Source organism: Felis catus, chromosome C1 (assembly GCF_018350175.1).
Source record: "Felis catus isolate Fca126 chromosome C1, F.catus_Fca126_mat1.0, whole genome shotgun sequence".
NCBI lineage: Eukaryota > Metazoa > Chordata > Mammalia > Carnivora > Felidae > Felis > Felis catus.
In genome coordinates this window covers 161445115-161472688 of record NC_058375.1, presented here as the reverse complement: position 1 = coordinate 161472688, position 27574 = coordinate 161445115, and the positions used below count along the sequence as shown (strand labels likewise).

Genomic DNA, 27574 nt, shown 5'->3' with positions numbered 1-27574 from the left:
CACAAGATGGCGAACACACCCTCCATCTCCTAAGAGCAAAGCCTTTGAGACCCCCAGGACTCCACATTCACACAGCACGTCCAACAGGTGAGCAAGTCTGGTTAGCTCTACCTTTAAAATACACCCCAAATGCAACCACTTCTTACTGCCTGCACTGTAACCTTCCTGGCCCCAGACACAAAAACCTCTCATTTGGATTATAGTCCTTTCTGGTCTTTCTGCCCCCGCCTCTGCCCTTATGGTCTTTTCTTACAGAGTATCCAGAGTGGCCATATTGAAACATAAATAATCTCACTGCACAAACCCAAAGCATTCAATTGCTCACCATTTCCTCCCAATTTAAATTAGAAGCTCTTAGAATTGCGTACCAGGCCCTATACCATTGGCCTTGTTACCTCTCTGGCCCCATTTCCGGTTTCTCTTCCCCTCATCCACACCACTCCCAGCCACAATGGCCTTCTTGTTATGTCTCCAATGCAGCAACTATGCTCCCACCTGTCATCTCTACTGAAAGTCTCACCTGCATATAAGTACGGGGCTCCGTTTTCACTTCCTTCAAGTTTTTGCCCAGTATCACCTTCTCAATGAGGCCTCCCCTGCCTAACCTAATTTGCAACACTGACCCCACGCTGGCACTCCTGACTTCCCTTACTCTGTTCTGTGGTGTTCCTTGTATTTTTATATAAAGTATTAATTTTGGAATAATGTCAGCTTTACAGAGAAGTTGAACAGACAATGCAGATCATTCCTCTCACCTCGTTTCCCCTAATTTTAAACATGCTGCCCACTTAGATTTGTCAAAGCCAAGAAACCATCACTGGTACATGATTGCTTAACTCAACTCCAGATCTTATTTGGATTTCACCATTTTCTCTACCAGTGCCTTCCCCCCCCCCCCCCCCCCCCCCCCGTTCTAGAATCCAATTCAGGATACCAAATGTTTGCTGACCAGGCCTCCTTAATCTCTTCTGGATTGCGACACTTTCTGTTAATAGCCTTGAGAGGCAGGGGCCAAGTATTTTGTAGAATGTCTATTAGCTTGGGCTTATCTGGGGTTTTCCTCATGACTAGACTGGGATTACAGGTTTGGGGGAAGAAGACTGCAGAGATGAGGTGCTTTTCTCATCACACCACACAGGGGACGCATGTGCTGATGTGGCTTATCACTAGCGATGCTAACCCAGATCGCTTGGTTAAGATGGTATCTGCCAGGCGTCCACTGTAAAGTTACTAAAGCTTAAAGTTACTAGTTTTCCTTTTCCTATACCCCAGTCTTTGCAAGTGAGTCACTAAATTCAGCCCATATTTAAAAGGGGTGAGTGTCTTTATGTTTTAACATACAATTTAATTTGTTTTATTTCCACATTTGAAGGTAAGCTCTAAAAGGACATGAATTTTTGTCTATTTTATTACCGAGAAGGCTCCAGTATCTAAAATAGTGCCTAGCATGTAATAATATTTGTTGGATGACAGAATATCAAAAAGGAGATTTCCCAGTAATCTGTTCAGGTCACAGTCTCTTACAGCAACAATTATACATCCCTCACCTAGAAAACCATGTGCTCAGGGGAAAAACAACAACACCAACAACACATATGTCACTCACTCTGAGGTATTACTAACATGTTGAGTTACCCTTCTCAGTGTTGTTTGCATTTTTATTAAGGGAAACTATCTTAAAGAGTGAAATTGCAATACTAAAACTAGAGGCATTAGCAATAAGATTAAATAGAATATGCCAACTGCTTAGAATAGCAGCCATATATTAACAGGAACTCAAGAAATGTCAATTTTCTTCTATTTCTTTACTGTACATTTAGGAAAGGGAGATTTGGGGGGCTCATAGGGTCTTCCCTGGAACCTGAAAAATATACTTATTCTACCTAACAATCTTAAATTGTTTTCAACACAAGGCAGAGTATATATTTTTTAACATTCCACACCCCCATATCCAGTTAATACTAATTTCTTGATCTCTTACTAAATTCTGTTCTTGGGGTGATCAGTACTTGAGGTGAGTCTATCTAGAACCAGGGTTCCCCACATGTCCTCTTGTTCTGAGACATGTACTCTGGCCTTAGTGACAGTTCCCAGGTTCTTCTGAGGATAAACTTTTTCCCAAGAAAGAACGCAGATTACACACAGGGGCCTTAACTCGTGGTTATGAAACTGTCCTGAGATTTTTGAAGGGAAGAAGCTATCCATTTTCACAACGTTAAAGATTTGTCCACAGTTGAATTAGTTCAGGAAAAGTCAGTTTAGATGCCAACTAAACTTTGTACTGTCTTTTAAAATACCCATCCAATGATATAAAAATGAATACCCACTGCTTAAGATAGACTCTACAACTATAGTTCTAATAACAAAGGCAATTCAGTTTCCTACTAAAGGAAGCACAGTTCTACATGTTTTAAAAATTTAGTGAGTTAAGGGCACCCAGGCGGCTCAGTCAGATAAGTGTCTGACTTCGGCTCAGGTCACGATCTCGCGGTCCGTGAGTTCGAGCCCCGCGTCGGGCTCTGTGCTGACGGCTCAGAGCCTGGAGCCTGCTTCGGATTCTGGGTCTCCCTCTCTCTCTGCCCCTCCCCTGCTCCCACTATGTCTCTCAATCTCTCTCTCTCTCTCTCTCTCTCTCTCTCTCTCTCTCTCTCTCTCTCTCTCAAAAATAAACATTGGGGCACTTGAGTGGCTCAGTTGGTTAAGCATCCGACTTCAGCTCAGGTCATGATCTCACAGTTCATGAGTTCGAACCCCACGTCCGGCTCTGGGCTGACAGCTCAGAGCCTGGAGCCTGCTTCGGATTCTGTGTCTCCCTCTGTCTCTGCCCCTCCCCTGCTCCTGCTCGGTCTCTCTCAAAAATAAATGTTAAAAAAATTTTTTTAACTTAGTGATTTAAACTGATTATATTCATTAATCGCTTACTACCTCTCTTTAAAAGCAGAGCAGGCACAGAGTCCTCTCATTCTTTAACAGAGCCTGCACAAACACCAGACATTTTCTTCCTCATCAGTGTAGCTGCTCTAAGTAGCTAATTTTACCAAGCACTATTTTCTGAAGAACAGCAACAGGGATAAAAGTCGTATTTTCAAGTCACTAAGATTCTGGCAGTCTCATTTCATGCAGGACACCTTCATCTTTCTCAGGTCATCAGTCAGTGAACATCTGATGCTAGCAGAGCTAAGAAAAAGGATCTTGGATTCCTTTTTTGGAAACATGTAAAAAAAAAAAAAAAAAAAGTAAGAACATGGCCAGGAAAATCCTTCCTAGCTGTTATAGAACAGAACCTTTCATTGAAAGACAAACGAATTTATTAAGAACTCAAAAAGTCAGCCAAACACGAAGAAAGAAAGGCTATGTAGTAGACTAGGAATGGCAAACTGTGTTCTTTTCTGTGGATTCAGGAATAGCAGAACCTTTCTGGAAATCTTACGAAAGAAGAAAGTTGAAGCGTGATCACCATGTTTACTGTTTATTTATGCCCTATACACTTATTGATTGCTTATAGCGAGCTCAGGAAATATAAACATGAATACGATATAGAACTTGTGCTCATCAAGAAGCTGACATACAGAAGAGGGTAAGATTTGTTCTGAGAGCCAGAGTCCAACAGCAATGCCTGGAAGTTACATTATAAAGAACTTTCTAAGAATTAAACTGCTCCAAAATTGAACAGCCTGCATCTCATATGTCACCAAAGGCAGTATTCAAACAGAAACTGGATGTCCTAACTAGGAGCAGGAATTAAGCCTGAGTACGGGGGAGAAAAATTAAGAAAATGGTCTCTATCTTGGATAATTTCATGTGACTTCCTGTCTTCACTGGAAAGCAGAGAAGAAAAATCTAGGTACCTTTTTAATACCCAAGTGAGATACTTCTATTCTGAAGACTGACAGCCAATCATATCTCTTTTGAAACTATCTGGAATACTTATGGATAGCTCTTCCTCTCCTTCAATCTTTCAGTTTTTCTCTTTGTATTAAGCTTTGAATTTCTCAGAAATTCAATTTGTGCTTCAAACTATTTTTATGAAGCAAGAGCCTAGCTTTGTATAACACCAGTCAGGATCTAACATTTTTATTGGAATACATTCATTGGTTTGATTTCAGCACAATATTTAGAACATAGCTGGATATTAATTAACTGATTATTAACTAACTGAAATGTTCATTGCTTAATATACTGAGATCAGTACTTTAATGAAAAGCTGAAATAACAGTTGCAATAATGTTCCTCACATGGCAAAACAAAAATAACTTCTAAGTGCAAGTAAACATGTAATCTAACAAAGTTTTGAAAGGATTTAAAATTTGTTTAACTAAAATAAAAGGATAAGGGCTTTCTCTTGCAAACAAAACATTTCTATGGCCATATCGTTAATCTGAAAAATAGCAAAGAGTGATATTTGTCTTAATGTAACCGCATGTCACATACCATGATAAGAACATTATTTATCATTCAGGTGATTTTCTAAACTCCTGGTTCTAGGAGAAGCCATTCCTGTGGTTACCTCTCCTATAAGATTTGTATTGCCTTCAGAAGTATCAGTGATACACGCTTGCTCATTTCATTGATACATTTGTTCAATATGTGTCTAATTTCTTAAGTCTCTCTATAGCCATTCACTTTGGGGTACCTTAAATTACAAGCTCCCAGGAAGAGAACTGCCCCGAGGAAAGGAGCCCCGCAACGGAGAGCTGCTCGGTGCGTACTTCTGGATGATGGCGATTACGTTAATTATCAGATAAAATGAGGTGAACTGCTTATTCTCTAAGTGATGATTTCTAGATCTAGCACAAAGTCAAAGTACGGCACACTGAATTGTTTAAAATTTCTTAAGCGGAAATGGCATGCCAGTCTAAAAGGTAGACAAGCAAGGGTACCTGTAAAAATCAAACATTAGTTACCCTAAAGAAAAGGACAGTTCTGTCACTATGTAGCCAAGTGAACTCACAATCAGCAGTAAGTAAAGACAGGCCTGCTCCATCCTCTCTCACAGCTCAAAGAGAGTAAATGAACAAAATGCAGGTACACTGATACAGGAGATCCCTCCTGGATGAGAATGACACGAAAGTCTGCTGCATCAGGATACCAAACATCAACACTACCAACCAAACACTACTGTGAGCAAGCCACAGGGCTGGGAGTGGTGAGGCAGGCAAGGAAGGGTGCTGTTTATATTAGCCAGGTTACTTAACCTCTCTGAGCCTTAATTTCTGACCTATCAAATGGAGGTTATGATCGCATAACGGGAGTGTGAAGAAGAGGAGGGCAGTAATGGAAAGCCCCTAACCGAGTGATTAGTTCACAGAGGTGATGTACTTGGTACAATGAAGACAGCCAGGAAGGTGGCAGCATTGGCGACAAAGGTAAAGCCAGTCCTTGCCCTTAGAGAGCTCACGACAGGGATGTGGAACACACCTCACACATCCTCGCCCTTCCACGTGCACACTGAGCCCTGCCGTGGCTCTTTCCTGCAGACTGAAAACGTGGCTCTGGCCCCTTTCCCACATAAGGTTCTAGGAACCAACAAACTGGAGTTTTCACTAAACAGGACGCTGATTTGCCATCCTGACTTCAGAGTATGATTGTAAACATACACCTGATAGTTGATGGTTACCCGGGTCTTCCTGTGTGCCAGGCACTCTCCCGGACATTTTACATGTGTCCTCTCAATTACTCTTCCTGACAAGCCTGTGATGTAGGTACCGCTGTTAGCTCCACTTTTCAGAAGAGGAGACGAGGCCCGCTGGCATGAGAAGTTACGTGGCGATAGTTTACAGTGTACCAAAGTCACACACGAGGCAATAACCATCGCAAGTCAAATCAATGGTATCGGTGTTGACTAATAAATTCAGAATAAGAAGAAAAATTATGCTTGTAAGACCTGAGACTGTCTCACAGAGAAGGAAGCAATTATATCTGAAGGATGGGCAGGATCTGCCCGGCCAGAGAGGACAAAGGTGTCACGGCTGAAGGAAAGAGGGACCACGGTCACAGAAATGGAAAAAGGCGACAGGAGTTGAGGTCAGAACATGAAAGACATGGCTGGAAAGTCAGGTGAGGACCCGAGCGGGGGAAGATCTGGAGTCTGAAGGCATCTGCCTGAGGTTTCACAGATGTGGGCCATTCCCCAAGTCAGCCTTTAGCTCATGATGCTCAGTGACACTGCCAAGCAGGGCCTGTGCCCAGATGGTCACCCGAACGTGGTAAATGTAAGGGTCTAAAAAGCCTCTAACAACCACTACCAGTTAAGGTACCTAAAATTTCAAACCAAAATTGACACACTGACCAAACGCACGTGACATATGATTGGCTAGATACGACCTAAAGCAATGGTTCTCAAATTCTGGAGGGCGGCAGGAACATTTGAAAAGCTTGTTACAGCAGACTGCCAGGCCCCACAAACCAGTTTCTGACTCAGAGGATGGACATGAGGCCTCTCATGAGGCCCATGAGAAGTTACATTTCTAACAAATTCCCAGGTGATGCTTAATGCTTCTAGTCCAAAGGCAAGACCTCGAGAACCACTGGCCTAAAAGAACAGAATCCAGAATCGGTAAATTCTGACTAGGGACAGAAAAAAACGTACACGGGGTTGTCTTAAAGAAGACATGGGGGGCGCCTGGGTGGTTCAGTCGGTTGAGCGTCCGACTTTGGCTCAGGTCATGATCTCGCGGTCTGTGAGTTCGAGCCCCGGGTCGGGCTCTGTGCTCACAGCTCAGAGCCTGGAGCCTGCTTCGGATTCTGTGTCTCCCTCTCTCTCTGCCCCTCCCCCGCTCATTCATATTCTCTCTCTCTCTCTCTCTCTCTCTCTCTCTCTCTCTCTCTCTCTCGTCAAAAATAAATAAACATTGAAAAAAAAATTTTAAGAAAACATGGGGTGCCTGGGTGGCTCAGGGAGCTAAGCGTCTGACTCTTGATCTCAGCTCAGGTCTTGACTTTTAGGGTCGTGAGTCAGAGCCATGACAGGCCTCCTGAGCGAAGCAGAGGAGACTAGGGAAGTGGCGACATGCTATAACAAACAGGCTGGGCACTGAGAGTATGGGCACTGGAAAGTAGCAACTTAGAACATTAGCTCTAGTATAGTGAAGTCTGCCCTCCTGACACTTAAAAATACTGTATCACCGTTCTTGAACACCATTTTGGACAAATCATTGAAGAAACTATGCCAGAACTGAACGGCAGGTATCACGTATGCAAGCTATTCTTGCTTACATTGGTCTTATAAGTGTATTTAAATAAAGAGAAGATTTACAAAGAAAACAAACGCAGTTTTATTCCTCTCTATTGTGTTCAGAGACGGGGGTAATACTAAAACAACATTCCTACAGTTAAAGTAAATGCCAATAATTCGTTAGTAAAAGACTATAGAACTGCAAGGAGGAAAAAGGGTCTCCCATGAGCTAATAAAGTGATAATAATATTTGCTAGCCTTCCATGAAACACTAAATGCTGTCACGTTGATAAAGTCTGTATAATAAAAGCTTTTATTCTTAGTTGAGTTCTGTGCCAATTTTAAGATTGTATTTTCTATTTCACGTAGGTATTTCCCCCTTTATACAAAAGCTTTTTGGTATTTCCTGTTCTTATGACCCCCCCTTTTTTTTCAGGTGTGTTTATTTTGAGAGAGAGACAGAGATTGCCAGCAGGGGAGGGGCAGAATCCAAAGCAAATTCTGCCCTCGATTTTGACATTTTGATCTTCTCCCTTTATTTATAAATACTTACAGTGTGAGACAGTTTTGAAACTCGAATTTACCTGGCTTTCAATATTTCTACAACAAATCTGGTAGGATATTTTCTTTTTTAAATAAAGGGAGTGGTGCCTTGCAAAAGGCAAGGCAAGTGAATCCTCATATTTTACCTCTTGAGCACTCTGCTTCCTTTCAATTCTTCTGCAGAAACAAAGAGGAATCATGTTCCCTATCTCATACTTAAGTCTGGTCTCTTCCTATCAGTTGGATACCCACACATATCAAGGGAACATAAATGCTTGCAGGTTTCCATCTCTCAGACAGAAAAACATACCATGTGCAGACATGTCTGGTTCAACATATCATTAAATACATTGCAAGAGCAAAATGAAGCTGTTGTGATTAAGCCTTTCTATGAGGACTGGGAGGCTGATGAACTCCTGCTGTGTGAGGTCAGTGGCTGGAAAGAGGACACTGACCCACGTCTTTCCTTGCCCTCTCCACTCCTTGCTTCGATTTCTGCCTAAGCAGTATGGTTTGATCTCAACTCATATGGAATTTACCAAAAAGATACACTAAAGGCATCTCTTCTTACCTTTGGTATATGTCCCTAAGATATTACTTTTTTCCTGTTGAAAACTCGTTTTTAACAAAAATAAGTGAATCTGCAACTAACATAAACAAGCTAAATTACCACTGGAAAATTATTTGGCGTTGCTACAGAAAAGTGATGGAAAAGTAAACATTCAACATTTCAGAGGCACATATTGAGGCTGGAAAACTAGTAATCCGTGACATACTGAAGAGTTTTATAAAACTCAATTCACCTGAACATCCTGAGAAAGTGACATAGATTAACTGAGCTAGAATTTTTTTCTTGAGTGTTTTCCAATTATAAAAGTAAACATATGGCTCACAGGGTGTTCACATTTGTCAAAACTGAGTGATCTGTGCACTTCATTGTATGTAAATTTTACCTTAAAAGAAAACAAAACAGTAAACACATACTGAACTCTGGTAATAATATGCATGCTGAAGTATTTAAGGGGAAAGATACTGATGCATACAACTTATTTTGAAATGCATCAAAACGGATTGATGGATAGAAAGATACACAGCTGAATATACATGTGACAAAATATTTGTATTAATGACAGAGACCCTAGATGGTAGATATGTAGATGTTCACTGGAAAATTCTTTCAACCCTTCTTTATGTTTGAAATTTTTATAATAAAATGTTGGGGAAAAATGTGAGATCTTTGAAAAATATGGAAAACAAAGGAAGTAAAATAAAAACACCATACAGACACCAAGCAGACACCCAAGATCTTACTATGTATGTTTTGTAGTTTGCTTTCACCACTTAGCAATATATAATGAGCATTTCCCCAGCTCTTTAAATATTCTCTCAAATGCAATGGAATTCTATTATACAGAGGTAGAATACTTTTTTCAGCTTTACTGAGGTATACTCAACAGATTGTAATATTTTAAAAGTATAAAACATGATGATTTTACTATATGTACACACAGTGAAAAGATTCACACAATGGAGGTAACACATCCATCACCTTCCATATTTGCCTTTGTGTGTGTGTGAGAGATGTAGCGTAATTTAAAAGATAATCTGTTAAAGAACACTTGGGTTGTTTCCAGTTCTTCACCATTAATCATCTGAGATGAGCAGCTATTGTAGCCATCTCTCTGCATATCTCTGACTACCTCCTTTGGATGAAGTCATAGAAGTAAAACTTCTGGCTCAAAGAAAGTTAATATTTTAAAAATTTTGATGCATTTTGCTAATCTCTTTCCAAGAAGCTTACCAATTTACACTCCTAACAGGAGTGTATCACAGATCATAGCTAATGTTTGAATTAAATGCTTCCATAAGTAAAGTTTATAACTATTCTTTTTCCCAAAGAACAAAGGCTCTTTTTTTTTTTTTACATTTATTTATTTTTTGAGAGATATAAAGAGACAGAGCACAAGTTGGGAAGGGGCAGAGAGAGAAGGAGACACAGAATCTGAAGCAGGCTCCAGGCTCTGAGCTGTCAGCACAGAGCCTTACGCGGGGCTCGAACTCACAAACCGTGAGATCATGACCTGAACCGAAGTCGGAGGCTTAACCCACAGAGCCATCCAGGCACCCCATAAAGGCTCTTTTTTAAAAGAAAGTCTACAATATGCAAAACCAGTATCCAAATCTTGGTTTCTAAATATCACGGTCCCAATTCTGGTACCCTGGATCAGGGATTCTTGAAGAAATGGATGATTCCAGGAATGAGGTAGGAACTAGATGAGCCTGGAAAATCTTGTGCCAGGAAGTAAAAAAAAATGCTAAAAAGTGATGGAGACATACCAAAGGGCAAAGGAGCTAACTTGAAGGGACTCTTACTTGCTCAACTGGGACAATTTAAGCTTGAAAGTAACAATAGTAATATAATGGTACATTTTCAATTCGAAAAAGAATCCGTAAGTCCACAATGAAACGATAAACAAATGAATGGGTGAATAAGTAAAGAAAGGAAGGCTCTCATTTATGCTAGAACTTTTCTTTCTACATAGTAACTGTCATAATAACGTCTGGTTCAAACAAGAATTGCCAACAGATGCTAAAAGCATTGGGTAACACTTGTTGAAAGAAGATGTTTACATAGCCTCAGAGTATCTTCCAACAGCTTAATGATTAATTACAAAGAGTTTTCGGAAAAGGGTATTTTTACTATAAAGAAATTGGATAAACCCTTCTTAATCAAAGGTTCAAAAGTATTAGTATCACCAATAACAAGACAAACTGACATCATAGTCTCCCATTAAGATATGCCAAGGGCATATGACCTATGAAATATTTCTACCAAAACTACATTATCTTAAACTAGGCAAAAGGAAGGGAAAATCAGATAAACCCAAAATGAGGGCCATTCTACCCAACAATCCCATACTCTTCAAAAATGTCAAAGTTTAAAAGACGAAGGCAGAGAAACTGTTCAATTAAACAGATATACAAATTAAACACAATATGTGATCCTGATTGGATCCTGGGTTGAAAAATTGCCATAAAAAGCCCTTATTGGGACAACTGACAAAGTCTGAATATAGACTGTGAGGTAGGTAATATTATTGCATTAATGTTAAATTTTCTGATTTGATAGTTGTATTATGGTTGCATTCTTGGGAGATGCTGAAATACAGATGTTATATACACAGCATCTACAATTTACTCTCATGGTTCAATAAAATAGGAATACATACAACTTGATATATAAATAGAGAGCAAATGCTGAAAAATGTTAATTAGTGGTGATTCTAGGGAAAGGATAAGCTAGAGTTCACAGTACTATTCTTGGAGTTTTTCCCTAGGTGTAAAAGTTTTTTTTTAATTAAGTTTTAAAGAACTACCTAGATTTTAAGTAAATTCCATTTTTCTTTCTTTTCTTCTAAATTAAAAAAGTAATATGTACTCACTAAAGCAGAGATAAGTAATACACACTCACTAAATCAGAGGTCTACAAAAAAAAAGCAAAAACAAAGGTCTTCTATCCCCTCACATAAGCAAAGTTAAGGGAGTCTGATAAATATTTTCTCCACCTTTCACTAAGTTCATATAACATATTTCATCAGATATCAAGTCACCTTAAAGAGGTGCAAATATATCGTAAACGAGCTGCAAATATATTATTAAATGTCCCATTGCTTCTTGGCAAAAAGGTGACCAAGAAACAGAAGACTGAATCTACACATTGGAAAAAAATCTAGAGCTTATTGCTTTTATCTTACTTAGAAAACACCCAGCCAGCAAGCCAATACATAGTTCACAAAGTAGAACAAAAATCAAACTAAGAAATGCATACTTCCTTTCCAATACCTCCCAACCCCTAGCCAAAATTTTTTACGTCTTAAACTCCTGCTGATTCAAGAAGGAGGGATGCTTTGCAATAATTTACATGCCTCTTTATCACTGACAATCACTGGCTAAACCAAGCCCCAAAGCTGAAACTGAGTTTGTGTTTTTCCTAAAATTTATGAGTTATGCTCCTACAGTTTACTACAATCCACTCAATTTCTGAGCGATAACCATTTAGGTTAAATACCTACATGAGAGCAGGACTTGGCATTTTCCAATTCCTGCTTTCACCCCTGTGCTTTCCTAGGTCATTCTATTAGCTTTCTTAAAGATTAGAAAACAAAACAAAACAAAGCCACTATGTATGGGGTGGGGGGAGGTGTGAACACAGCAATTACTGTTTTCCTGTCAAAATCTGTTCTATAACTCAAAAAGTGTCGCATCCAACAATCATATAAGAACATGCTTGTTGTACTTAAGCATGCATGACCTAATGTTTACAAATATTAGCATGCTTATATACTTTTTTGAATATGAATTTGATGGAATTGGTTTACTTTCCATCTAACCTGGTCACCTACAGGTTTCGGAATTAAGAACTACAGAACAGGGGGTCTGATTTCCTGGAATTCATTTGCCCCTCCTGAGGAAGCTTACTATGTTTTTCAAACCTCTATTTCTCCAGCTATAAAATGGGTACAATAATGTTTACCTATAAAGGACTAAAGAGTTCACTAGATAAACGAAGCTAGGTTCCATCCAGAGTAAGACATGGTTTTACTATTTGGCTACTACGAAAAATGTGTTGATCAAGAAATGAGGGGGAGGAAACTTTCTATACAAAGCATGCTCCCGTTTTGTGCACATATGGGCTCCTTAATGCTTTCCACAACCTATAGGTACCCCAAGGCAGAAATAGCTTAGTCCTTCTGACCTGGCTTCAACAATTGGAAACTCAGCTGGTGATCACACAGTCACACAGCACTGCTGGGAGGAAACGCCACAAAGTGCTACCATTTGGGTTTCCTTCTCTAATCAATTGCTACGGTTCACTGACAGCAGTTAATGAAAAAAAAATGAAATCATTCAGGGGAGATTAAAATGTATTTATAGAAAAGTTCACTTTAAAAAAAGACATTGAAAAAAAAAACAATAATTAACCCAAACAGGACATAAATAGAAATGACCAAAACAAACTCCAGAGGGTAGCTGTTAAAAGCTATCAATGCCATGCCTGCAGGTCAGCTCCACAATTAGCTTCATCCTCCAGGTACCAAACTGAACATGGGGACCAAGCTGTGTCATATTCCTAAGGAAGATGAAGGGCCCACTAGGACCAGCCTAAGCCCCAGACTCTGAAAGCCAAGAAGGCCCTTTTCTGGTTTTACAAAGAAGACAGCTCTCTGTCCAGCATCTGTTAATTCTTCATTAAACAAAAACCATCACTGTTGGCTTCAAGTAGAGGTGAAATCCAAGAAGCTGGTATTGTTTATATTTCAGTCGAAAAATAATGCTTTTTAGTTTTTAAAAGACAACTCCTGATAACCACAGATTCACGAAACCCAAAATAAAAAGGGAATAAAATGTTCACACATTACTCTTTACTGACCCCTCTCGGCTGACCTAGGGAAAAGAAAAGCCGGAAGCCAAGGAAGGTCTGAAACCTCACCTTCCCCTCGAAGAGAGCTCAGAGAACATTCGGTCTTTCATGCCATGGAAGGAAACACTCTCCATGCAGATGACCCCTAGAACTCAACCCTAAAGCACATGCGGCCGTGATTTCTATTTATGGGGCTCCCAGAATGGAAACTGGGAAACAGCCTCGTGGATCGGCCCCAAAGGCCTCGCTCGCTAGGTCCCCGGCAGCCTGTGACCTCTGACTCGGTGGAAAAGCTTACATAAGCGCAATCGCCACCAGTTCTGAGAGCAGGGAAAGGCCTTACCTCTTTCTCTATTTTGAGCAGCTTCTTTACAGCCACCTCCTTGTCCTGGGATATCCATCTGGCTCGATATACACTCCCAAAACTTCCTCCACCGCAGTTTTCAAAAAACTGCAAGTCATCAAATTTGATTTGCACAAAGGAGGTACCGAGAGACGACATCTCATAATGACGAAGTATTAGACTTCCACAAAACCTGCAGAGACAGAGAAAAAGAAAAGTTGGATTATAAACATATTAGAACAAATCCTCTGAATGCTGCTGTAGGTAATGTGTAACAAGCACTGTGAAACTTCCAGAAAGAACCCTGAGGACTCAGGAGCAAGGACAACAAGGCTATAAACAAATCAAAATGAAAACACTTACCCCGGCAGCCCATGCAAAAGTTGACAGCAACTTGTCCAGGCTCTGAAACACAGCTGTTCACAGAGCAATGGCTCAGATTTCTCCCCCGACAAAACCTGTAGCGGCACTTCCTGCACATCCCAAGGAGCTCTGCCTAAAGGCTACTGTGTCACCAGGTCTATGAGGGAGCCCTGACACACAGGAAGCATGCTTTCCACAGCAAACTTGCATAGCTCTCCCGGCAGGTGAGGTATGCCGGCTCTCCCACGGTGTGCTCACTTCACACAAAATATACATCACCTACGCAACGGAGCATCCTGCCCCAAGGAGAGCCCAAATGCCGCGGAGGGAACACACATACAGTGTTTAGATTCCAAAAGCAAGCGTTCAGCTCGGGGATAGCAAAGCTGGCCAAGTGTTTTCCACAAGTGGCTCCCTGGACTGTATACTGTAGCAGGACTTAATTAAAGAGAAGAAAATTTGCCCTTGATTACAATATTAAGTCATCCAAAAACCTCTGCCAAGAGTGTAAAAAAAAAAAAAAATATTATGTTGTTTCCAGAGGAACAGATTACCTCTCCCAGAGATTATTTCGGTGATATTTTCTGCAGTCTAAGGAGTTTTACTATTCTCTGGGTAAGTGGTCATTCTTTACATCACATGCCAAACCACAGATTCCCAGGAAAAACAAAACAAAAACATACAAACAAAACAAGAAAACAAGAAAATAAAGCACTAAAATGTTGAACCTGCATAAAAAGCAGGTGGAGAACAAAAGTTTGTATACAGATTCTTACCAGAATCTCACAGTGAGGGTGCAGAAAGACAAATCCACATGTATACAAAACAACTGGTCTGGGATCTTCATAACTGTGAAAGTCATGAGAGACTTAAAAAAAAAAAAGCAGGAAAACTTCTAGCATATGATGACTAAATGCATTGAATGAACACTGGACTCTGGAATAAAAAAAAATCTACAGAAAGTATTATTGGGATTTTAGAGAAGATTGAACACTAACTATATTATTAGGTATTATTATCTTATCCATGGATAATAATAGTATTCTGGTTCAGTAGGAGGATGTCCTTGTTATTGGGAGATCTACTGGGAGACATATTTAAGCATTATACCTACAACTTAATTTAAAATGGTTCAAACCCCTGCTCCTTAATCTCTAAAAACAGGGCACCGGCATAGAGAGGAAGCAAATGTAACAAAATGTTGGAACTAGTGATTTTAGGCAAAAGTTATATGAGTGTTTCACTATTCTTTCCATTTTTCTGTGGGGTTTGATTATTTTCAAAATAAAAAGGTGGAGGGGACAGTTTGTATCTATAAAATTGACAAAATTTCTTCATAAACAACTTGAAGCTTTGCTGAGTGATGTCCACAGTCGGCTCAGAGATCTTAATGTGCAGCTGACTAGCAATCCCATTTTAGGAACATCATGTCACTGAAGAATGCTGATTTTTTTTTTTTAAGTAAGCCCAACGTGGTGCTTGAACTCACGACCCCAAGATCAATAGTCACATGCTCTACCTACTGAGCCAGCCAGACACCTCAAGAGTGCTGATTTCTTACATAACGTCAAACTCTGCTCTACTTTGGGGAGAAGAGAGAGGACTGTTTATTTATCCTAAAGTTTAAAAGCTTACTGTCTACACAAAAATACAGGGGTGGGTTGGGGGGAAGCCCATAGCATCCAGCTTTAGTCTATACATATGTAAGTCAACAATTCACCTTACTAACTTTTGTTTCAGTTCACATTCAGTTAATCATAGAAAAGAAGAAAGTTTGGAAAAAATTTAGGAATGTGCCAAAGGTAGGTACATAGAACATGCAAGCTAAGAAGTTTGTTCAATAAAAGGCAAAGCACCACTTGCAAGATTCCCTCCACGTTACAGACGCTATGTCCATCTATGTTGTTATTAATTGCTTTTATGTTTATCAAAGTATAAAAATAAAATAGGACTACAAAGCTTGTAATAAAAAAATAGAACTCTCCCGCTCCACCCCTCCCCACACCTTATTCTCTCTCCAGAGGGAACTAATTTCAACTCTTTTAGCATTTTCTTCTGCTATTTACCTCTGTATTTCTAAAAAGTGTGATCATATTGCTATTTCTTGATTGTTCCATTTCAGATGTTATCTATTAACTTCTCCTTGTGGAAAAAAGGATTTAGTTCTCATATACCCCTTTCACCTCTTTGCATAGAAATATGTCACACTTGCCCAATCGTCCCAGCTTCCACCTATATTGTAACATCTAGTTAAGTCAATAGTAGGCTGACAAAGTAAATATTCCTAGGAATGCTCTGTAGGATTCAATGACTTTTCCTTTCTTGGACAACTTTTTGTTTCTCCTAGAGTTATCAGTTGCTCTGTTTTTGTTATTTGCTTAGCTTTTTATATACTTAGCACTTATTCACCTCATTAAACTCTCCCAAGAATGGCAAAACTCCTCTCAATAAAATAAAAATATCAGGTAATTTGGGGGAGGTTGTTCTATTTTTTTCTTAAAGACATTCCTCCTATACTCTTCATCTCAATTCAATCTGGCTGGAATGGTTGTTCTCTAGGCCTGACTTGGACTGGGACTTCCTTTCATGATCATCCTAAAATTTCCTTTACCTTCTCCTCTGTGAGAACCCCTGTCCTAGAATTCCCTGGTTTCTCTGTTTTGACAGTGTGTATCTCCCATTAGCAACCTAACAGAGACCCAGAATGTAATTTTTTGAGAATCTGTGTGTCTTAAAATGTCTTCATTGGCAGTCTGGCTGAGTTTACAATTCTAGGTAGGAAATAATTTTCCTTATAATTTTAAAAGTATTACTTCATAGTCTTCTAATTTCTTTTTTTTTTTTTCAACGTTTTTTTATTTATTTTTGGGACAGAGAGAGACAGAGCATGAACGGGGGAGGGGCAGAGAGAGAGGGAGACACAGAATCGGAAACAGGCTCCAGGCTCCGAGCCATCAGCCCAGAGCCCGACGCGGGGCTCGAACTCACGGACCGCAAGATCGTGACCTGGCTGAAGTCGGACGCTTAACCGACTGCGCCACCCAGGCGCCCCAATAGTCTTCTAATTTCTAATGTGGCTGTAAAGCAGCCTGATACTGCTCTGGTAACTAATCCTTTTCACACTATTACCTTCTCTCTGAAAGCTTTTAGGACCCTGTATTCATTTCTGGATGCCCGAGATTAATAGGGCATATTTAGGAATGAATCTTTTTCATTCATTGGTAGGACATTCGGTGAACTCTCTCAGCCTGTACTCCCAGCGAACTCTCGTCTTTTAATTCTGGGAAATTTTCTTGTGTTATTCCTTTACCACTTATAGCTACTTTTGCTTCTTGTTTTCTCATTCTCACTACACACATGAGGAACTCCTTGCAGTTACCACTACATGGTACTCCTACCCCTCTCACATCTCCATTCCTTTGCATAAGGGATTTCTGCTTTGAACGTCTTTCTCTTCTCAGGAAATTCCTGTCCCTAACTATCTGTTTCAAGTCTCGTGAGCAGAATTAAATTCTCCCTCTGTGCCTTAGCACCTTTACCTATTCATCTTTCCCACTTACTTCCCACCTTTAAGGGACCATAAATCCCTTAAAGGCAAAACCCATTTCCATTTACATCTGGATCTTCTTAAGTACCTAGTACACAGCCAGGCACATTGCACTGAATTTTTTCTATTCAAAAATTGCTGAATGAACAAATGAATGAATAAATAGTTTCTGGCTATTCTTGTTATCTTTTGCAGCTAGAAAGATTCCAATCAGACTAAAATCTGAGAACTGTTGCTTTTACAAGTTCCCCCAGAGGATTATGAGGCAAATCCTAATTTGGAAACTACTGCCTGGGATGCTTGGGAAACCGAAGATAAAATGTTTGGACTTCAGAATAAGGTGTCTAGGAGTCCAAAGGAGAAAGAAGAGGAGGAAGAAGGAAGGAAATTCTTTACAAAACAAACCTAGAGATCTGAACCAGGATGAGATCAATATGAATAAATCTAAACCTCAGGTACAGAGCAAGTCCAGGGAATATGGATGAACGGAGGTAGGATCAGTTACATTTGACACTGATCTAAAAGTGCCAGAGGAAGCTGATCTAGGAGAAGTAGAGTTCTCCAGGACCTTCACTCCTCAAGATGAGGCAATTAATCATATTCTTCCCCAGAATCACTGTTACTCACTTTGTGATACATCCTGCCATTTGGAAAAGAGCGATGTATGAATGGGACTATGTAATTATTTGAATGTTTTACTGAGACCATAAAAAATTAAGTCCCATCTTATTATGGAAGAGACTAACAATTCTAGGGTATAGGAGCACAGGTTTTAATTCCAGCGAGCTTGGCAAACATCATGGACTGAGATGAAAAACCTAATTGAGATTCCCATTGCCGTCTATATGAGTATCAGACCACGTATAGGTTTCCCCAGCTATCTAAAAGTACAGCCTTCCCATGAATCTTTCGTTAGCCAAAATGCTGTAAAGCAAAAAAGAAACTGCCGTTAATTTACATGGAAAATTTTTTAACATTTCCAGACCCAAAAAGTAACCCCTCTGAAGGCCTTTCTTGATACCTCAGGACACATCTTGTTAATGGATGCACAAAATAAATCAAGATAAAATAAAGTACAGATGCTCTCAAACACAGTTCAAAGCTATGACGGCTTGATGCTGAGCATGGTTCCAGGGAGAGAAGCTCAGGGTACGTGCTGCCTCTACAAGAGCTCACTGCAAAACAAATGCTGAATGCAATTTTCCCTTTTCACATTTTTTCCCGAAAAGCGAAAATCCTCTTCAGATTTCTTTCTGTTAGCAAAAACAGGTACTAATATAGGTCTTCCATAAAGCAAGGTGGTATAATGCAAATTTTCGAAAAGCAGAAGATACCTGTATATTTATTTTTCCCCTTGAGCTAACTCCCTTTAATTTAAAATCATTATTCTAAGAGGATCAACGTATGATCAGAAGAATGGCAAATGTGAGTTGCTGATTAATCATACTTACAGCATCTTGGGGAAGACTGTTACCTGATCAAATCACATTCTAATTTTTCAGATGTGTTCTCCAGTGAATACAGATAAATTTAATAATAAGAGTCATCTATATAAATGTATTTACATGGTATACCCAATCAAAGGTTTATATCCCGCCATGTTAAAATAATTGCTTTTACACAAGAAAGGCAATTTTTCCCCATGCAACAATACCCAGTCCTAATTTGGTAGCATTTTAACTTGTTTCCTAAACTCTCACAGCTGCTTTAAATATTAGTAAGTATCTACCACACAGCACCGATGGGTAAGTTAGCGCAGGGACAGCACAAAACTCAGAGCATAACAGGGTGTCATAGCACTGAAAATGTCGAAAATCACTAATGTGATGGTTGAGTCCAATCGTTTGAGTACTTGAATAGTAAGACAAACCTTTTCAATTTTTAAAAATTTTCTTAAAATTGAAATTTAAAAAAGATTTTTAACTACTAAATCGCTGAAAGCAAACATATACACGTGTGTGTGTGTGTGTGTGTGTGTGTGTGTGTGTGTGTGTCACCATCAATGAACTATTAAAAGTGAAACTATATGGAGGCAGAAAACCTTAAGTGGAGTATTATTTGACTTTAAAGTTTTCAGCTTTCAAGTCCAAAAAAAAATGGACTTTGGTCCTGAATTAAAAACAATAAAATAAAACAAAAAAGACTAACGTTCTAACATTAAAAAAACAAGATTTAGAATTAAATAGATAGGAGTTTGAATTCTGCCTCTAGCTCTTGGTAACCTTGAACCAATCACATTTTCTGACCATGACATTTCCAACCCAATAAATAAAAAATCTGAAATCTCTTCCGTTCTGTTACCAAATGTCTTCAAGTTGCTAGCTCAAAATTATGAAGTTTGCAGAGTATTACCTGACTTCTTTAATGAGTCTTACTTCCAAATACCACTATTCCAACACAAAAGCAGCATGGTCCAGGGGAAGCACCCCAATTAGATCCATTAGTGAATCTGAGCTTATTAGCTGTTAGACCTTGGCCCAGGCATTGTACCTCTCTGACCTCCATTTTCTCACTGGAAATAATACCCATCCTGCATAGTTGCTGGGGAGTAAGAGATGCCATGAAAGTGCCTGGCATAGTGCCCAGCACCTAGTACACAATACTCAATACATGGAAATGATGGTTCTCAAGTTATCTTTATAAGTCTTGTTACCATATTTAATATTTAGTCATCTACTCCTTCAGCTTTCACCATTGGGTATGCTTTCCTCAGTTTTCCTCCCTGTGTTTTCAGAATTGTTTTGTATCTTCATTAGTTTTGCAGAGCAATGATTAATAGATAAATGTACTATTGGTCCATGAATCCTTCTTATCTGCATATGTTTTAATGCTTTCTCACTGCTCTGTTTGCTGCTTTTGGTTATGGCTATTTTTGCAAGATCTTATTAAGTAATTATAATTTTCTTTTAAATTATTTTTTCATAATGAGACTAAGTTATTAAAAGATGATAGTTTTTTTTGTTTTTTGTTTTTTGTTTTTTTTGTTTGTGTGTGTGTGTGTGTGTGTGTGTGTGTGTGTGTGTGGCACTTTTTAAGATACCAGAGTTTTTAGGACCTATTAATTCAATGATAGCATTCACTTGGTACATTTCTAGAGTATACCTACTTCCATGGTGGCCACTGTCTTCCTTTAAATCTTATCTACTACATGTCAAATGGATTCAAGAAACTACAACCAGCTTCATTAAATACCTGCAAATCATAACGTCTTTTAAAATTAAACCCACCTTATAAAAGGACTAATAACTTTACAAGAAAATAGGTCTTTGGACTTTTTCTGGATTTTTCTTTTAGGTTTATATGGACCTGTGATTTCTGAATTCAGATTCTTCCTCTTTTTCTATCCCTAATTTACATTTTCCTTTTTCCCTTCTTCACAAAAATTTATTTTTGACGCAGTATAGAAAAAAAACTATTTTATTATGACCTAAATCTGACCAGAAAAAAAAACCCTTTTATAAAACAGCTCTCGACAAATTATTTTGCCAACCTTGTTGCTCTAATATTTATTTATGCTAGTATTATTTCAGCCTCCTTAACACAGATTAGTGAATACAATAATAAAAATATGCTTTTTCATCATGTGTATTAAAACAATACCACTTGGATTATGGTTCTACAACTATTTCTTTCCTACACGTCTTATCTTCAAAGCATGGGGAAAGCTGGAGTTTGGCGTATTTGTTCATAAGAGCAAGGTCAAAGATTCTAAGGTTCTATTCTTGAACAGGACTGCTGTTCTACTGTTGTTTTTAAACCACTCAAAAAAGATCTGTAAGACTCGCTGGAGGAGACTAGGTTGCAAATAGAACCAACTAGTACTTGTGTCTACCATAGATATCCCTTCCTTCCTCCAAGGCTTCTACTGGAAAACAGCATATCCTGTAAAGAACTGGTTGAATTCAGTGAATAGGATCTTTAGTCATAGATATCAGAGAGAAGCAGACTTTAAGAATCCAAAAAATAGCTATTGTTTCATTTTTTTTTCCTCTATGTTTCATCATACAAGTAACAAACCCCTCTAATTAGAGCAAAGGTTAAAATAAAAACGAGCTAGTTAAATGAAACATTCTTACTTGTACTTTAATATTTCAATTAATGAAAATAGACTTCCATGACATACTTCCTTGCCAGAAATGTCGTTACTTGAGGCAAAACACTGGAGGAACAGGAATGTAGGAGACAGGGGCACTTATGGCACAGAAATACTGTGTCGAAATGTGTCTGTGCTCAAACAGAAGCCCAACTAGGCAACGTGGAGTAGGTACAATCCATAACATGGGTCATGGCAGAGGTGCTTGTTGTGTTGAGCGACTGGAGGCATAGAAGAAAGCTGGACCAGAGTCTCTGAACAAAGTAAAGGAGCATTGAGACAGCACATTTCCATGGGTTGGCAGGAAGAGGAATTCACAGATGTTTGGGGAGGTGGCGGAGAAAACAAGAATAAACCAGGCTTACTTCAGTCAGCAGGCTCACCCATCCCCAAATGTGTTGCTTCTTGTGCTGCACCATTTTCTGTCAAATAGAAAGCATCTGACTACCCTAGCTGCTAACAAACAGGTACCATCTTGGACTAATTACCTGGAACAAATGTTCCCTGAGAAGGGTAAATATGACAGTTAAAACCTAGTAACCTCGACATAAGATGACAGCAAATGGGGACTGCTAAAACCAGAGAAGACCATGGAAGACCCTATATTATGTATCGATCCAGAGACAAAGCTAAAAACTACAGAGAGAATTCCTGGTTATTAGAATTACCTAATAAGAAAATATGCCACTCTGTCTAGTAGTGAGCTGCCTATCGCTCAGAGTGTTCAATGGGAGGTGGCCATGTGGAATAGGAGATTCTTGCAACAGCTAGAACAGCATGAATGGTTTTTAAGACCTACTCCAACCCTATGAGTATGCTATGACTAATCAACCTACTACAAAGTATGGATGGTATTCTTTCTCAGGGATACAGTCATGAACCTAAGGGTCCCTGGCAAAGTAAAGGAACAGTGATCAGCATCAGTAATGGAAATAATGGAGATGACTGGGCCATACTCCTCAATTTCTCCACCCAAACAGGTTGAAAAGGTGAGCATCATATTCCAGATTTCTATCCTTCCACTATTCTTTCCCCTCTCCTCCACTTCCAAAGGCAAAAAGCTTTGTTCATGCTGAAAGCCACAGTATAACCACAGAAAATAAAAAATCTTTGGATGATGATATACTATTATTCTTTTCTCAGCAAAATGAAATTGTATTACCCCATGCAGTGGGCTGGGCTGCAAAGCTTAATGGCACACATTCATTTATCAGAACCAGGCTCACGCTCCCCCATACGTGGAGCACCCAGCACTGTGCAGAAGGTGTATGAATAAATCCAGTTCCTACAAGTCAATTTTACCTTAAGATCTAAGGGACTATACATGCCTGTACTGGTTTGTTCAGTAAAGTCAAACAGTACAGAAGAGAATGCAAAATTCACATGAGTTTTTAAGATTAAATACAAGATTTTAAAGAAAGTGCTTGCTTATATGGGAGTCTTTGTTTTATTTACGGGGATATTTACGGATCCCTGAAGAAATACATTCTTCTCCACAATAGGATACTTTGGTTAAAAAAAAAAAAAAAAGTCTCATAAGCAGACTTTTTCCATGACCTTTTAGATAATGATTCTTGCCTTCTCTTTTTGGTTTTCCTATACAAAGTCCAGAAAGAAGGAGGTTAGTCCCTGAAGATAAACTGTGCTCAAAGCCAGCTTTAAGAATGGTTCCAAGTAATTTTGGTTTAGCTTTTCTAGGTCATAACCTTCCCCTAGTCACACAACTCCCGAGTTCTTCAAATTCTTCATATAGATATTTAAATGCATTAACTTTCAGATTCTTTCACAAAAAAATCTCAAAGTTATACATAAACACAGAGGTACACAAAGCTGCTTTTCAAATCCTTATACTCAGAGCAGGGGAGTATCTATGAAAACCTCCCAGCCCTGCATATACACATGAAGTATGATTTGGGAACAGGGCCAGCTACCAAGAGCAAGCCTTACCTGGGTATAGGTGAGACAAGCAGCCTGCTCTGTGTCTGATTTGAGAATGTGGAAAACACTCCTTACTGTTCAGTTATGGTGGCTGAAGTTTTAATCTCTGGTTCAAGCATTACCACGTGCTCATAAGCTTGTGCAGCAAGAAGGCATTACTGTGCCCAATGTACACATGACAAAACTGAGGATGGGTATGAAAGTTGCCCAAGCCAAGTGCTGAACTTACAAGTGACATGACTAGGATTCAAACTCGGGTCTGACTTCAGAGTCATATCTTTTTTTTTTTTTTTTTTTTTTACCATATGTCTTTTTTTCTCCCTGTATCATTCTGCCTCTTCCTTCTGTTTTCTTTAAACACTTTGCTTATTACAATAATCACTAGATTGCTTGTCATCCACCTGAAGTTCCATTTGAGGCTTTAATTTCCTATTAGCAATTGTGATGTGGGGTTAGGGTGGCAAAGCATGGCTGCTTTGTTCTCAGGGAATCTTCTACAGTGTTGGGATTATTTAACTGCTATTAGGGCATAATCGATGCTTCAGCTGTCCGTAGGAGGGTCTGACACAAAAGCACCCATGTATCAGTCAGACCAATCTAAGCTCTAGCATTTATAGCTCTCTTTCCTTAACAGGTACAGTTTTCTGGTCACAGCTGGAACTCTGCTTATTTGTGTGTAGTGGGGCAAGGTTAATAGCCACGAAAGAAGTAGCCTAAATCTTCCCTGCAGTAAGACCAAAAGGTGCCTTGGCTGTTCCTATTACATTTAGATAGACAAGACACCCTCCCTGTCAATCTGTCCTGGGTAGAATAAAATGGAAAACAAATGATCCAAATTGATTTTTATTTTCAGTATCTCTGGATCCAGATATAAGGCTATCTTATTCCAAGAGGTACTATATCACCACAAAACACCTTTTTCTGGCTTAAAAAAAAAATCATTGATTCTCTCCTCTCTTTTCTTTGAATCTAACAATTTCTAAAAACTGTCCATTTTTCTCTTTTACTCCACACTAATAGCTTCACTCTATGTCTGACCTCTTTTCATGAAACGTCATTGTAATTTCGCCAATGTTTTCTCTGACTAGATTATTTACTCCACGCCCCTCATAACTCCTGTTTATAGTTTGGTAGCCCTGTCAAAGTCAGTTTCACTGCTCATTTCAGATAGGCACTCAGCCAATATATTGCCAATAACACTCACTCTTGTGCTAACTTAAAATACACAGAGCAGCTTGCCAAGTTTCCTTATTTGGCAAGAAGGTCCCTCAGTTCCCAAGATCTTTGACCATCCATTTTTAGATCCAAATCCTCCTGCTTAATATTTGGATATTTCTCTCTTTGTCTCTCTTTAATGCGTCTTATGTGTCCCCTAAAAGAGTAAGAAGAGATCAATCATCTTTCCTTTCCTAGACAAGGGCCCTTGTCGTTGCACCGTGGTCATTTACTCTGGAATTATTACCATTATGACTTTTGATTTCAATAATATCTTCCAGGTTAAAAAAAAACTCGAGAAAAGTTATAGTAGGAATTATGCTGTGAAAGACTAAGAGGACACGTTGCTTTAGAAGACCATTTTCCTCTACCTTAATTCACTGTTTCCAAACAAACCAAATTCACGTTCATTTGCAATCTCCCAAATCGCTCACTACTGTAGCCGGAACTTTAAACAAAGGCCAAAACCATAATTAAAATGTAGCTGTCACACATTTTTTTTTTTTTGAAAAGCGAAAAACGACATGAAATTTCACTGTGGAGATGTAGGCCTACTACAAAGAAATCATTAACTGTCTTGAATCACCTGTTTATTTTTGTCTTTAAAAGTGACTGTGGGTTGGGATCCACTGAATCCTGACCGCTCACTTCAACTGAGGTCAGGAAAGCAAGAAGGCTCCCGGTAAAACAGGTTCGGGGATAAAACAGGAATATACTTCAGCAACCATCTGAGGCGATTCTAATACACCATTATTAATCGAGAGCTGCTTATTGTAGTATCATCCAGAGCGGGCCACTAAACGATGTTGCTTTCGTTATTAACAAAAATACTAATTAAGTCCTCCATAAACAGTGCTTATGAGAGATCTCGAGGCGCATCAGAAACGCACATTTGCAGCAATCTTAACAATGGGCTGCCCCGTTTTTTAGGCAATTCGAAGCCATCTCGCCGGGTCTGTATCAAAGTCGGTCTGCAAGCTGTCAGGAGCAAGCGAGGCGTGGCGGCGGCCTCAGCGCTGCCCTGCCGGCCTGGGCCAGGTCGCGGGGCCCGCGGACCGGGGGACGCCATGGGGGTCGCCGAGGGACACCCGGGTAGGGTGGGGGCTACCCTCGCCGGTGGCAGAAAGGGCCGCTGGAGGGTGCGGGCGGCGCGAGCCGCACGCTGTCCCGGGGAGGGCCGCTCGAGGTGGAAGAAGCCGCCCCGGCCGGGTGGAAAGCAGAAGTTAGTGGTCTCTCCTCGCAAGCACAGCCCTCTGCTGGGAAGTGGCCCGCGCCCTGCCCTGATTTGGAAGACTCGCGTTTCGCCTCCCAGAGGTGCCGGCTCGCCCGCTGAGAAGCCGGCGCTCGGGCCCCGGGGTCGCGGGCTCGGCCGGCGGGGGGCCGGGCGCTCGGCGAGGGGAAGCGGCGGCCCCCGACGCCGGCGCCGAGCGCAGGGCCGAGAAAGCCCCACACGCGGCGCCCGCCCTTCCGGGCGCCAACTTCTGCGTGGGACCCACCGGTCCGAACTTTGGGCCCTCTGGGCCGCGGCGCGGAACTCCGCGGGCGGCGGGAACGCTCGCTCCGGCCGCAGCCGCCCGGAGGGCCCTGGGTCGGGGAGGGTGCCCAGCGGGGCCCCGCAGGCCGTCAGGGCCTCGGCCCCGAGACGCCGGGAGACTCGCGAGCGCGAGGGGCCTCCGACCCACCTCGCCCTCCGCGGTCTCCGGCCTGGCCCTTACCTGGCTTCCGGGCCGGGCGCGAGCGGCAGCCGGGGGCGCCGAGGCCCGCGCGCGGCGAGGGCAGGGACGGCGACCGGGGGTCGAGAGGACGGCGGCCCGCGCGGCTCCCACGCTTCCGCCCGAGTCAGGAGTTGAACATTCCGCCTCTCCGCCCCGCGCCAATGAGGAAGACAGTCGCGACAACAGCACCACCTACCTCCGAGCGCGGAACGGCCGGGCCTCCCTGCCCGCGCCGCTGCTCAGACTAGCGGGCCGGCGGGGCGTGGGGAAGCGCTCGGGCCTCCCGGGCCTGCACCCCCGAGGGCTCCGTCCGCCCCGGCAGCCTCCGCAGCCCCGGATGGAGGAGCTGAGCGGGGAGCGCACTAGCCCTGCAGCGCGTGGAGGGGAGAGGGAGGCGTGCCTGTGGACCTCTCGGTAGCTTCACCTCATTTTAACAAGTTGACCCCACTTGTATGGTCAAGTCAGTCCTTTCCCACAAATATTTACTGTGTCAGAGGCGCTGGGAGTACAAAGAGATGGGAGGCTGCTTCATACCTTGCAGGAGTTAATTATCTAGTTGGGAAGGAAGGGCACAGACCTGGAAAGATGTTTCTAGGAGATAGGGCTGAAGGCTGCCGTGATGGAACCCTAAGTAAATACCTACGGAATTGTGAGGAGGGGTCATGGTCTGCTGCCCTGGTTGGTGACTTTAACAAAACTGAGTTCAGATGAGAAGACTAGAATCCTTTTCACGTGTGAGCAACAGGTGGTAAAAGGTATTGGGAAGAAAAGTGATTGTTGATTGGGAAGGATGATTCTGTGGAGGAAGAGTGAGCCGAGGTCGCAAAGGTACTGGCAGCATTATCCAGGGGTTTGAGTTTGGGGTTTATTATCCATGGGCACTGGGGAACTGTGGAGAACTAGAATCATTAAAATAGGTGTTTGTGTCTGAACAGTGATTTAGAGAGAGAGAGAGAGAGAGAGCAAGCGAGCGCAGCCCACATGGTTGTAGGATGTGTTGCTAGAGCAAAACTGGGAGGCAGCATGAGAGGTCAATATTGTCACAACGTGGTAATAGGATTCTGAGGACCTGAGCAAGAGTGTACAAAATGGAACCCGACAAGGAGGAATGGAATTGAGAGCCATGTTTCAGGAAGAAGCCACAGAAACTGGGGAGGTAGAAGAGAAGAAGGAAAGAGTCAGAGATGATGCCAAAGTGTCAGACCTGGATGACTGGAAGAA

At 41.0% G+C, this 27574-nt stretch overlaps 1 protein-coding gene across 3 annotated transcripts in view; it reads right to left on the bottom strand.

Annotated features, from left to right (window-relative positions):
* The window catches only part of MAP3K20 (mitogen-activated protein kinase kinase kinase 20), a 193928-nt gene extending 167249 nt beyond the window's left edge, over positions 1-26679 (bottom strand). Inside the window, exons 1-2 of one of the 3 annotated variants that reach the window (XM_006935367.5) lie at positions 26550-26679; positions 13483-13675 (exon numbers count right to left, since the gene is read on the bottom strand). In XM_006935367.5, coding sequence (XP_006935429.1) covers positions 13483-13641 — 159 coding nt within the window. In that variant the 5' untranslated portion in view covers positions 13642-13675; positions 26550-26679. Of the gene's footprint in view, positions 1-13482; positions 13676-13845; positions 14486-26353; positions 26485-26549 lie in introns of those variants that run through there. The other 2 variants (XM_023259463.2, XM_003990872.6) reach the window with 2 other exon arrangements.
* Positions 26680-27574: the final 895 nt, after the last annotated feature.